Below are 13,549 nucleotides of genomic sequence, written 5' to 3' on the forward strand. Positions count from 1 at the left end.
GGCTTGATTCCGCTGGTTACAGTTGTCCCATTCGTGTGGGACAAGCTATTTGGCTGGCTGCCCCACTTCTCCAGGTTTAACTAGCCTTTGCCAGTAATAAAGTTTCCTGGCTCAGGAGTTTTGTCCCAGCAAGAAGCGAGAAGACTATTATTAACGGCTGGAATACTTGTTCAATGATTCCTTTCTTTGATGGTAGGTGTGGGAATGAGGTGCGAGGAGTCAGTGTGATGGGGGCGGGGTGTTGGCTTTTGTCAGCCACTAACATTGGATGTCTAGGTTAAGGGGCCACCCAGTGAAAGATAATCAGAGGGAGGGAGGGAGTGAGTGGAGGGGAAGATAATGACTTGCTTGGTCTTATCTGTAACGCACTCAGGCAGCTTTTGGATGTGAGAGAGAGGAAATTAAGAATTCTAGGGCGTGCAAGTTTTGGCAGATTCCCCTGTCTGCTGCGACGTGCACCGGGGAGGAGGAGGGGGGCCCTGTGTCTGACTTGAGGACTCGCCGCACTGACCCGTCTGCCCTCTACCCCCAACCCCGCCCAAAAACAACCCCCCCCCAGCTGCTCCATCCCACGTCGGCCGGCGAGCAGGGGAACGCACACCAACTCGAATTCCCCGCAGGCTTTGAAGCTTTTCATGAGGAGCCCGGGATCTGTCGGCTGCCAGCGCAAGTCCAAACACCGCAGACATGAGCTGTTGTGCAGGTGCCGTGGATTGTGTGGACAGGTAAGAATTTCTGAGGGGGGCGAAATTGGTGCTCTCGCCCCTCAACTTCCAGGGGTAAGGGAGGGGGGGGGGGGGTGAATGTGTGTGAGAGAAGGGAAGCGTGCCCATTTCAGCACACAGTCTATTTTCCCCAAGCCTGCAGCTGTAAATGGTGTTCAGACATGGGGCTACATTTTATAGCAGCACAAAGCGAGAATTGAAGTCCGGCTGAGCTGAGCACAAAGTGCCCCCTGTGAGCAGGGGGCTGAATTTGATCTCTGGCAGTGGAATACGTGGGAAGGGGGGTTTTCAAAAGAAAGAAAGAGAGAGAGAGAGAGAGAGAGTGGAGTCAAAAGCAGAGAGTAGGAGGAACGGGAAGGCAGGAGAAAGCAAAGTGTCAGGATTGGGTTTGGAGGCGGGCTGGGGTGGATGTGACAAGGAGCTGATCAGCCGCGGGAGTAGGACGAGCTTGGCTGGGAAAAGCTTGGCTAGCAGCAGGAGAGAGAGAGACACCGCTCGCTCGCTCTCTTTCTCTTTCTCTCGCTCGCTCTCTCCGCTGGCACTTTTTATTGTTTAGCCCGCCTTGCTCACAATGGTTTCCGTGATCTCCGAGCTGGATTCACTGGCGAGCTGGAAAGTTCAGAGGTAGGCTCGCAGTTTGTGATGACTGTTCGGCGCGTTTGTTTGTCTTTCTTGGCGGCGCGTGTAAAGACGGAGTTTTTTGAGTTTCTGACACAAGCTGCGGGGCAGCGAGCGCTTTCCTTATTTTGAGGTAATCAGATCCCCGCGAAGCCTCGGGAAAGAGGTTGGCTGACATTCAGGAAAAGCTGGAGGCAGTGCTTTTTCACGTTATTTTTTTAATTGCTCCGGGTTTTTATTTTGAGAGCCTGACTTTAAACCCACACACACAACCTCACTCCCTGTCAAACTTTTGTGTGTGTGTGTGTAACAACAAAAGGCAAGTGTGGACACAGGGTGGCTTCTCTGTAACTTGAGCAGGTCTAACTCTTGTTCAATGTGGTTGCATTATTTGGGGGGTTTTGCTGAGCAGGGAGGAAGCAGGGCCATTCTGTGTGTGTGGTGAATGTGGCTATTCCGTTGTTCACAACCCCCCAGTGCCCAGACTGAGCCTTGGGAGAGGCCCCGGAAACAAAGAGCCGCCTCCTTGGCCTCAACTACATCTGTGGCCTTTTTATTTCCTTTTGTGCGAATTGAGCGTTTGCCAGTCTTTACCGGAACAGCATTTGTCTTCCTGCTGTCGAAAATCGGTAATTCTTCAAATACGGTTTTAAGATTTTTTAAATTATTTTGAAAACATTATTTTTACTTTTTTTTTTCGTACTTAATCTGGTTAAGAAGCACTGTGAGACGCCCCGTGGTCGTTGTATAAACGCAACTCTTTTTTTTAAAACACAAACGAAAGGCCGCAGTAATTGTGCACAGGGCTCCTCACCTTGGAAAGATGGGCTTCGGGCACAACACGGGCGCAAGGCATGTACCACAGGCTGTAAATAAAGACTTGCATTCATATAGCGCCTTTCACGACCACCAGACGTCCCCAAAGCGCTTTATAGCCAATGAAGTACTATTTTTTTAAAGAGTGTACGCACTTGAAACGCAACAGCCAATATGTGCACAATGTTTTTGTTATGTTGATAGAGGGATAAATATTGGCCAGGGCACCGGGATGACTCCCCCGCTCTTCTTCGAAATAGTGCCATGGGATCTTTTACGTCCACCTGATAGGGCAAACTGGGCCTCGGTTTCAATGTCTCATCCGAAAGACGGCACTTCTGACAGTGCAGCGCTCCCTTAGCATTACACTGGAGTGTCAGCCAAGATTTACAAGCTCAAGTTCCTGGAACATAAGAACATAAGAAATAGGAGCAGGAGAAGGCCATATGGCCCCTCGAGCCTGCTCTGCCATTTAATACGATCATGGCTGATCTGATCATGGACCCCTGCCCGCTCTCCATAACCCCTTATTCCCTTATAGTTTAAGAAACTGTCTATTTCTGTCTTAAATTTATTTAATGTCCCAACTTCCACAGCTCTCTGAGGCAGCGAATTCCACAGATCCACAACCCTCCGAGAAGAAATTTCTCCTCATCTCAGTCTTAAATGGGTGGCCCCTTATTCTAAGATTATGCCCTCTAGTTCTAGTCTTCCCCATCAGTGGAAACATCCTCTCTGCATCCACCTTGTCAAGCCCCCTCATAATCTTACACGTTTCGATAAGATCACCTCTCATTCTTCTGAATTCCAATGAGTAGCGGCTCAACCTTTCCTCAGAAGTCAACCCCCTCATCCCCGGAATCAACCGAGTGAACCTTCTCTGAACTGCCTCCAAAGCACGTATATCCTTTCGTAAATATGGAAACCAAAATTGTACACAGTATTCCAGGTGTGGCCTCACCAATACCCTGTACAACTGTAGCAAGACTTCCCTGCTTTTATACTCCATCCCCTTTGCAATAAAGGCCAAGATTCCACTGGCTTTCCTGTTCACTTGCTGTACCTGCATACTAATCGTTTGTGTTTCATGCATAAGTACCCCCCAGGTCCCGCTGTACTACAGCACTTTGCAACCTTTCTCCATTTAAATAATAACTTGCTCTTTGATTTTTTTCTGCCAAAGTGCATGACCTCACACTTTCCAACATTATACTCCATCTGCCAAAATTTTTGCCCACTCACTTAGCCTGTCTATGTCTTTTTGCAGATTTTGTGTGTCCTCCTCACATATTGCTTTTCCTCCCATCTTTGTATCGTCGGCAAACTTGGCTACGTTACACTCAGTCCCTTCCTCCAAGTCGTTAATGTAGATTGTAAATAATTGGGGTCCCAGCACTGATTCCTGCGGCACACCACTACTGATTGCCAACCCGAGAATGAATCATTTATCCCTACTCTCTGTTTTCTGTTCGTTAGCCAATCCTCTATCCATACTAATATATTACCCCCAACCCTGTGAATTTTATCTTGTGCAGTAACCTTTTATGTGGCACCTTGTCAAATGCCTTCTGGAAGTCCAAATACACTACATCCACTGGTTCCCCTTTATCCACCCTGTTCATTACATCCTCAAAGAATTCTAGCAAATTTGTCAAACATGACGTCCCCTTCCCCTGGAGTGTGACTTGAACCCACAACTTTCTGACTCAGAGGCGAGAGTGTGACCCACTGAGCCACAGCTGACACTCAAGAAAGACTTGCATTTATATAGCGCCTTTCACGACCACCAGATGTCCCCAAAGCACTTTGCAGCCAATGATGTACTTTTTGAAGTGCAGACGTTGTTGTAATGTAGGAAGTGCAAATCCCCTGGGAGGACAGACTCACCAACATTAGCATCCTCGACCAGGCCAACAGTGAAGCACTGACCACACTTAATCAGCTCCGCTGGGCAGACCACATTGTTCGCATGCCAGACACCAGAGTCGCAAAGCAAGCGCTCTACTTGGAACTCCTTCACGGCAAACGAGCCAAAGGTGGGCAGAGGAAACGTTACTAGTACACCCTCAAAGCCTCCCTGATAAAGTGCAACATCCCCACCGACACCTGGGAGTCCCTGGCCAAAGACCGCCCTAAGTGAAGCAAGTGCATCCGGGAGGGCGCTGAGCACCTCGAGTCTCATCGCCGAGAGCATGCAGAAATCAAGCGCAGGCAGCGGAAAGAGCGCGCGGCAAACCAGTCCCACCCACCCTTATCCTCAACGACTATCTGTCCCACCTGTGACGGGGACTGTGGCTCTCGTATTGGACTGTTCAGCCACCTAAGGACTCACTTTTAGAGTGGAAGCAAGTCTTCCTCGATTCCGAGGGACTGCCTATGATAATGATGAAGGAAGTGTAAATGTGGGAGAGTGGCAGGCCAGGCATTCGCCCAATTATAATAATGTTGTGAAGTGCCTTGGGGCGTTTCACTACTTTAAAGGTGCAATATAAGTTGTTGATTGATTTCTCCGTACCCCACCAATGCTCCCTCTATGTATTACCATGCGTACATGACCTCTATATATTTAAATGCATGGTACCTTTAATTTGGCAGCGTGGCCACACACCCGCAGTAGCTTGTCAGCATTGCTCACTGTAATATTCTTTTCAGGCCTCGTGATCTAATCAAAATACCGCACATGCGCATTTTTTCTATTGGAAAGCCAGCAAGCCGGATGCGCGGGGCCCCTGGTGTGCTGCACGGCCGCGCAGCTTACTGGGATCATTGTTTGTGAACGGACTGTGCAAAACTTTCACAGATCGCTGCGTGGCCGTGCACCCGTGGAGCTTACGGTGAACGTTGCCCCTCCAGCCCCCCAATTTCCTCTCCTCAGTCACTAGGGTACAGTTCCACAGTTGCCCTTTGGGAACGTGCCCAAGCAGCCATTAATTTCGCGGACCATGACCAATTGTTCCCTTGCCAAGGGAATGGCCAATCTCTGCACTGTGAGGACCCATCAACAGAGATAAACGACCAGTTAAACTGTTCTTAGTGGTGCTAGTTGAGGAGTGTTAAAAGGAAGACTTGCATTTATATACCGCCTTTCATGACCACCATGCATCTCCGAGCGCTTCACAGCCAGTGAAGTACCTTTTTGGAGTGCAGTCACTCTTGAACCGCAGCAGCCAATTTGTGCACAATGTTTTTGTGATGTTGATTGAGTGATAAATATTGGCCAGATAACTCCCTGCTCTTCTTCGAAATAGTGCCATAGAATCTTTTGTGTCTGCCTGAGAGGGCAGACGGGACCTCAGTTTAATGTTTCATCTGAAAGCCGGTACCTCCAACAGTGCAGCGCTCCCTTGGTACTGCACTGGAGTGTCAGCCTAGATTTATGTGCTCAAGTCTCTGGAGTGGGACTTGAGCCCACAACCTTCTGACTCCGAGGTGAGAGTGCTGCCCACTGAGCCATAGCTGGCACTGTTGACCAGGACACAGGGAGAACTCTATTATTAGCCTTCGAACGGTGCAAGGGGAGACTTTTCTCTCCCACCTGAACACTCAGTTTAGTTTAAAATCTGATCTAAAAGACGGCACCTCTGGCAATGCAGCACTCACTCAGTACTGCTTTGAAGCATCTATCCAGATTGTGAGTCAAGTCCTGGAGTGGGGTTGAGCTTTCTGACTTTGAGGTGAAAGTGGTGCCACAATCCGAATAAATATAACTCTAAGCTATTCTAACAGTTTTCCAGCACAGCCGAGCGTGATGTTATTCACATCACAAACGTATGGTTTTTGCATCGCATGAAGAAAGAATATAGTGCCTTTCAGGATATCTCAAAGTGCATTAAAACCAATACTTTTGGAGTGTAGCCACTGTTGTCATGTAGGAAATGCGGCAGCCAATTTGTGCATAGCAAGTTCCCACAAATAGCAATGCGATAATGACCAGGAAATCTGTTTTCGTGATGTTGATTGAGGTATAAATATTGGCCAGGACACCGGGGATAACTTCCCTGCCCTTCTTCGAAATAGGTTCATGGGATCTCGTCAGTGAGCACAGGGGTGATGGGTGAATGGAACTTGGTGCGAGTTAGGACACAGGCAGCAGATTTTGGGATGAGTTGAAATTTATATAGGGTGAAAGATGTGACAGTGCTTGGTATCCAGAATTGATGTCGTAAGTTACGACTTGCACTTGTTATTGCTCTCTCCTCTTTTTAAGATAGAAAATAGGTGCAGGAGTAGGCCATGCGGTCCTTTGAGCCTGCGCCACTATTCAATATGATCATAGCTGATCATGCAACTTCAGTACCCCATTACTGCTTTCTCTCCATACCCCTTGATCCCTTTCGTTGTAAGGGCCACATCTAACTCCCTTTTGAATATATCTAACGAACTGGCCTCAACAACTTTCTGTGGTAGAGAATTCCACAGGTTCACAATTCTCTGAGTGAAGAAGTTTCTCCTCATCTCGGTCGTAAATGGCTTACCCCTTATCCTTAGGCTGTGACCCCTGGTTCTGGACTTCCCCAACATCGGGAACATTCTTCCTGCATCTTACCTGTCCAATCCCTCAAGAATTTTATATGTTTCTATGAGATCCCCTCTCATTCTTCTAAATTCCAGTGAATATAAGCCTAGTCGATCCAGTCTTTCTTCATATGTCAGTCCTGCCATCCTGGGAATCAGTCTTTTGAACCTTCGCTGCACTCCCTCAATAGCAAGAATGTCATTCCTCAGATTAGGAGACCAAAACTGTACACAATATTCAAGGTGTGGCCTCACCAAGGCCCTGTACAACTGCAATAAGACCTCCCTGCTCCCATACTCTCATCCTCTCGCTGTGAAGGCCAACATGCCATTTGCCGCCTTCACCGCCTGCTGTACCTGCATGCCAACTTTCAATGACTAATGTACCATGACACTCTGTTCTCCTTGCACCTCCCCTTTTCCTAATCTGTCACCATTCAGATAAAATTCTGCCTCCCTGTTTTTGCCACTCAAGTGGATAACCTCACATTTATCTACATTATATTGCATCTGCCATGCATTTGCCCACTCACCTAACCTGTCCAAGTCACCCTGCAGCCTCTTAGCATCCTCCTCACAGTTCACACTGCCACCCAGCTTAGTGTCATCTGCAAACTTGGCGATATTACATTCAATTCCTTTGTCCAAATCATTAATGTATATTGTAAATAGCTGGGGGCCCAGCACTGAACCTTGCAGTACCCCACTAGTCACTGCCTGCCATTCTAAAAAGGACCTGTTTATTCCTACTCTTTGCTTCCTGTCTGCCAACCAATTCTTTATCCACGTCAATACATTACCCCAATACCATGTGCTTTAATTTTGCACACTAATCTCTTGTGCGGGACCTTGTCAAAAGCCTTTTGAAAGTCCAAATACACCACATCCACTGGTTCTCCCTTGTCCACTCTACTAGTTACAACCTCAAAAAATTCTCGAAGATTTGTCAAGCATGATTTCCCTTTCATAAATCCATGCTGACTTGGACCGATCCTATCACTGCTTTCCAAATGCGCTGCTATTACGTCTTTAATAATTGATTCCAACATTTTCCCCACTACCGATGTCAGGCTAACCGATCTATAATTCCCTGTTTTTTCTCTCTCCCTCCTTTTTAAAAAGTGGGGTTACATTAGCTACCCTCCAATCCATCGGAACTGATCCAGAGTCTATCGACTGTTGGAAAATGACTACCAATGCGTACACTATTTCTAGGGCCACTTCCTTAAGTACTTTGTGATGCAGACTATCAGGCCCTGGGGATTTATTGGCCTTCAATCCCATCAATTTTCCTAACACAATTTCCTGACTAATAAGGATTTCCTTCAGTTCTTCCTTCTCACGAGACCCTCGGTCCCCTAGTATTTCCGGAAGATTATTTGTGTCTTCCTTAGTGAAGACAGAACCAAAGTATTTGTTCAATTGATCTGCCATTTCTTTGTTCCCCATTATAAATTCACCTGATTCTAACTGCAAGGGACCTACATTTGTCTTCACTAATCTTTTTCTCTTCATATATCTATAGAAGCTTTTGCAGTCAGTTTTTATGTTCCCTGCAAGCTTACTCTCATACTTGCTTTTCCCCCTCCTAATTAAACCCTTTGTCCTCCTCTGCTGAATTCTAAATTTCTCCCAGTCGTCGGGTTTGCTGTTTTTTCTGGCCAATTTATATGCCTCTTCCTTGGATTTAACACGATCCCTAATTTCCCTTGTTGGCCATGGTTGAGCCACCTTCCCCGTTTTATTTTTACGCCAGACAGGGATGTACAATTATTGAAGTTCATCCATGTGATCTCTAAATGTATGTCATTGCCTATCCACCGTTACCCCTTTGGTATCATTCGCCAATCTATCCTAGCCAATTCATGTCTCATATCATCGAAGTTACCTTTCTTTAAGTTCAGGATCCTAGTCTCTGAATTAACTGTGTCACTCTCCATCATTAATGAAGAATTCTACCATATTATGGTCACTCTTCCCCAAGGGGCCTCGCACAACAAGATTGCCAATTAATCCCCTCATTACACAGGACCCAGTCTAGGATGGCCTGCTTTCTAGTTGGTTCCTCGACATATTAGTATAGAAAACCATCCCTTATACACTTCAGGAAATCCTCCTCCACCGTATTGCTACCAGTTTGGTTAGCCCAATCTATATGTAGATTAAAGTCACCCATGATAACTGCTGTACCTTTATTGCAGCAGCCCTAATTTCCTGTTTGATGCCCTCCCAAACCTCACTACCACTGTTTGGTGGTTTGAACACAACACCCACTAGCGTTTTCTGCCCTTTGGTGTTCCGCAGCTCTACCCATACAGATTCCACATCATCCAAGCTACTGTCCTTCCTTACTATTGTGTTAATCTCCTCTTTAACCAGCAACGCTACCCCACCTCCTTTTCCTTTCTCTCTATCGTTCCTGGATGTTGAGTTCCCAGCCTTGGTCACCCTGGAGCCATGTCTCCGTAATCCCAATTACATCATATCCGTTAATAGCTATCTGCGCAGTTAATTCATCCACCTTATTATGAATGCTTCTCGCATTGAGACACAGAGCCTTCAGGCTTGTTTTTTTAACACTCTTTGACCTTTTAGAATTATGTTGTAATGTGGCCCTTTTTGATTTTTGCCTTTGATTTCTCTGCCCTCCACCTTTCCTTATCTCCTTTCTATCTTTGGCTTCTGCCCCCATTTTACTTCCATCTGTCTCCCTGCATAGATTCCCATCTCCCTGCCATATTAGTTTAAACCTCCCCAACAGCACTAGCAAACACTCCCCCCTAAGACATTGGTTCTGGTCCTGACCAGGTGCAGACTGTCCGATTTGTACTGCTTCTTAAAACCTACCTCGTTGAGCCTCACATATCCTAATATCTCCTATGTAGCTCAGTGTTAAATTTTGTTTGATAATGTTCCCACTTTTCTCCATCAATGTCCGCTTCTCTTCTGAGGGTACTGGCTCTTTGGTGGGGTATAGTTCCACAGATCCTGCCCCCTCCCCTCCACCCCAGGTATCTCGCTCAAGTGATCCTCATTCACAAGTGAGTGTCAGCAGCAGAGGGCATCGTGGCCAAACCTGATCTTGCCCTCACCGACATCCACATTAGCAATCATGAGCAGGAAGGAACGCTGGCTAATTTTCCTCCCTCCCAAACCCAATGGTAAAGAGACCAATGGTAGCTCCCCTACAGGGATGTCCCTGCTTCGCATGGCTCACTGACTGTCCGGACTGAACCATTCAGGCAACTTTCAAGAAGTATTCTAGCTACAGCAGGCACAAAGCTCACCAGACTTCTCAAGCATGGGACCATTTGTTTAAGGTGGATGGGGTGCCAATCAAGCCTATCTCTGTAATCTTCTTCAGCCCCACAACCCCCTGAGATGTCTGCGCTCCTCTAATTCTGCCCTGATTATAATCGCTCAACCATTGGTGGCCGTGCCTTCTGTTGCCTCAAGCTCCGGAATTCCCTGCCTAAACCTCTTCGCCTCTCTCCCTCTCTTTCCTCCTTCAAGTCACTTCTTAAAGCCTACCTCTTTGACCAAGCTTTTGGTCACCTGCCCTAATTTCTTCTTATGTGGCTTGGTGTCAAATGTTTTGTTTCATAATACTCCTGTGAAGTTCCTTGGGATGTTTCACTGCGTTAAAGGCGCTATATGAACACAAGTTGTTGTATTTATAGCGTGGAGGATGACCTGTGTGTCACCTGCCCGTCGCGCTTCTGGAACATAAGCGCTTTCAAAGTGCCTTTTGTGCCATGCAAGCATCAAAGGAAACGTTTTTGTTCCCCACAACTAAAACCTCGGCGTTCTGCTTTATTATTAAAATGAAAATTAATATTAACATAACAAATGTTAAGTGTGAATGGCAGCAAGGTTTCAGCCCTCGGAGGATTCTTTTATAAAAAAAAAACACAATATTAAACCTTTCTCACCCCAATTCCGCGTCACTGATTGAAATCCCTTGGAGGGAATCACATTACAGGCAGCCGTTGATTTTGAATGGAAGTTGAAATTTGAATTATGTAAATCAAACATATTAACAACCCGAATGTATTCAAAAAAAAAACTGTAATGTGATATCTTAGTTTATGCAGAAGAATATTTTATTCTTCTCAGCAATATCATGAATTTCAATTAATCTGCACATGGATTTGTGTGATTTAAAAAAAAAATTAATATAATTCATTGATGGTGATGGCCATTTTGTCTATGGACCCAAGGCTGCCATTTTTAAGCCCCTTTCATCGGCTCCACATGCTAGGTATTCTTGTTGAAGCTGTGTTCCTGTTTCAATTGTTTCCCCCCCCCCCCTCGTCGTTCTTCCTGTTTCTGGTCACTCACGGCCACCCAACAGAGGCCCGTCAGAAGACCCGCCCTAGGCATTGTGGGTAAGTGCACTGTATGTTGCCTGCTGAGCCCCACGGGCTACGAAGGTGCCACACTTGAGCTCGGGTGCTTGCTGATCTCAGCAGTGGGACACAACAATTGGACTCCGTGCCATTCAGTGGCTCCTGCTGCAATGTCCACGTGTTGGCTTTCGACTTGTCGGGCAGCTGGCCGGTGGCAAATATTGCCAACTGAAGGCCTGGTCTATTTTGACGGTTGGGATGTATCGACTTACAACCGGCGGGGCCTGGGCACAAAACAGGCGCCCCCTCGTCAGGCTGGCGCAACATTGGACAACCCGCTGGTTCTAAATTCAAGAGGGTACAAATCAGATTTATGCTACCTGTCCTCATAATTTAACCCTGTAAGCCCAGGTATCATTCTGGTGTATCAGCTCTGACACCCTTTCAAGGCCAATATATCTTTCTTGCAATTCGGCCCAAAACTGAACGCAATACTCCAGATGGGCTCTGTACAACTGAAGCAGAATTTTCTCACTTTTGAATTCCAATCCACTTGAGATAAAGCCCAACATTCCATCAGAACAGGAAGCGGCCATTCAGCCCCTCGAGCCTGTTCCACCATTCAATTAAATCACGACTGATCTGTGACCTAACTCCACGTAGTTGCCTTTGGCCCTATAATCTCTTAATGCCTTTGGTTAACAAAAAGCTATCAATCTCCGATTTAAAATGAACAATTGATCTAGCAGCAAAGGCCGTTTGTGGAAGAGGCTGCCGCAGGGTGGGATTTGGGGGAGGGGGCAGTGGAGTCCGAAGGAAACGATCCCCAACAAGCTAAGGGAAAGCCTGGGCAGAGTAGGCTCCAGGTTTCCTTGTTGGGCCCGGAGCAGCACCCCTGCTCCCCCTGGGCCACAAGGAGCCATGCCAAGAGTTTAAATATGATCACTTACCTGGAGGCTTCTTCGGCCCAGCTCTGCATTCGCTGATGATGCAAAGACTTTGTGCCAGTTGCGCATTTCAGAGTAAAAATTACATTGATGTCTGAATTCCGACAATGATCGCCAGCATTTCAATATTTATGAGGCCCCCCACCTACTTGTGACAGGCAGTCTCGATGCCCCCCCCCCCCCCCCAAAAAAAACCTGAGTGTTAAAATCACGGGGTAGCGCGGGGGTGGGGGAACAGGAACACAGCGGCTTCCACCCATGTTACGGCAGGCAGGGTTAAAATCGGGGCTACAATCTCTGTTGAAACAAGATGAATACATCTTGGTTTAGCTCAGTTGGTAGCACACTCAGTTCGAGATCTGTTTGGGTTTTGATAACGTGCCGTTGGTTTATAATCCGGCCTGAAACGAAGTGCCGTCACCAAATTGAGATTTTAGTGCCTGTCCCCGTGGCAATAATCAAAGGACAACAAGTTCTCTTGGCTAACACTTCACCCTCTGCCAAATACCCAAGGAAGGATATACTTGCCATAGAGAGGGTGCAACGAAGGTTCACCAGACTGATTCCTGGGATGGGGGGGATTGTCCTAAGAGGATAGATTGAGTAGACTAGGCCTGTATTCTCTGTGGTTTAGAAGAATGAGAGGTGATCTCATTGAAACATACAACATTCTTGCAGGGAGAATGATTCCTCTGGCTAGGCAGTCTAGAACCAGGGGTCACAGTCTCAGAATAAGGGGTCAGCCATTTGGGACTGAGATGAGGATAAACTTCTTCACTCTGACGATGGTGAATCTTTGGAATTCTCTACCCCAAAGGGCTGTGGAGGCTCAGTCTTTGTGTATATTCAAGGTAGAGATCAATAGATGTTTGGATATTAAGGGAATCAAGGGATGTGGGGATAGTACAGGCAAGTGGAACTGAGATGGAAGATCAGCCATGATCTTAGTGATTGGTGGAGCAGGCTCGCACGGCCTACACCTACACCTGCGGCTATTTCTTATGTCCTTATGTTAATTCTTTGTTCGTCTCATTGCTGTCTTGTGGAGATTGATCGAAGTCTTTGCTTACCTAACGACATTCGCTGCAGCTCAAAACGGGGGCAAGATCAGCTCCATTCTGTCACAGAGATCAAGGCAGTGAATTCAGCGACGAGTCCTCTGCACAGTGGATCCCTGAGCTGACCTGAGCTATCGGAGAAAGAGAGAGTGTCAATCTGATGTGGGTGTAGCTTGAGCAAGATCTGTGGAACATTTCATTCAGGGAATGGCATCTGAAGAAAGGGGGGGTGGGGGGGGGGAATGGGAAATTGAAGAGTGAGAGAAAATTAAGTTTGAAAATGAGGAATATCTAATAATTAAGCAAATTCCTGTTTAGTTCAGTGCTGTGTGCTCAGAAATCAGAGGACTGGCGGCTGTTCCTGTAAGTGTGCGATCTTGCGGAGACAACGTTGATGGTATTTCTCCAGCGACTTGAGGTATCTACTGTATATGGTCCATGTTTCTGAGCCATACAGGAAGGCGGCTATCACTACAGCCCTGTAGACCATGAGCTTGGTGCCAGATTTGAGGGCCTGATCT

At 46.9% G+C, this 13,549-nt stretch overlaps 1 protein-coding gene across 19 annotated transcripts in view; it reads left to right on the forward strand.

Annotated features, from left to right (window-relative positions):
- The first annotated feature begins 484 nt into the window (after window positions 1–484).
- Window positions 485–13,549, forward strand: part of celf2 (cugbp, Elav-like family member 2) — a 654,485-nt gene continuing 641,420 nt past the window's right edge. For 18 of the 19 annotated variants that reach the window (XM_070897131.1, XM_070897140.1, XM_070897135.1 and 15 more), the window contains exon 1: window positions 1,192–1,349. In XM_070897131.1, the coding sequence (XP_070753232.1) occupies window positions 1,297–1,349 (53 nt within the window). In that variant the 5' untranslated portion in view covers window positions 1,192–1,296. Of the gene's footprint in view, window positions 726–1,191; window positions 1,350–13,549 lie in introns of those variants that run through there. The other variant, XM_070897133.1, reaches the window with a different exon arrangement.

Source organism: Pristiophorus japonicus, chromosome 13 (assembly GCF_044704955.1).
Source record: "Pristiophorus japonicus isolate sPriJap1 chromosome 13, sPriJap1.hap1, whole genome shotgun sequence".
Classification (NCBI taxonomy): Eukaryota; Metazoa; Chordata; class Chondrichthyes; family Pristiophoridae; genus Pristiophorus; species Pristiophorus japonicus.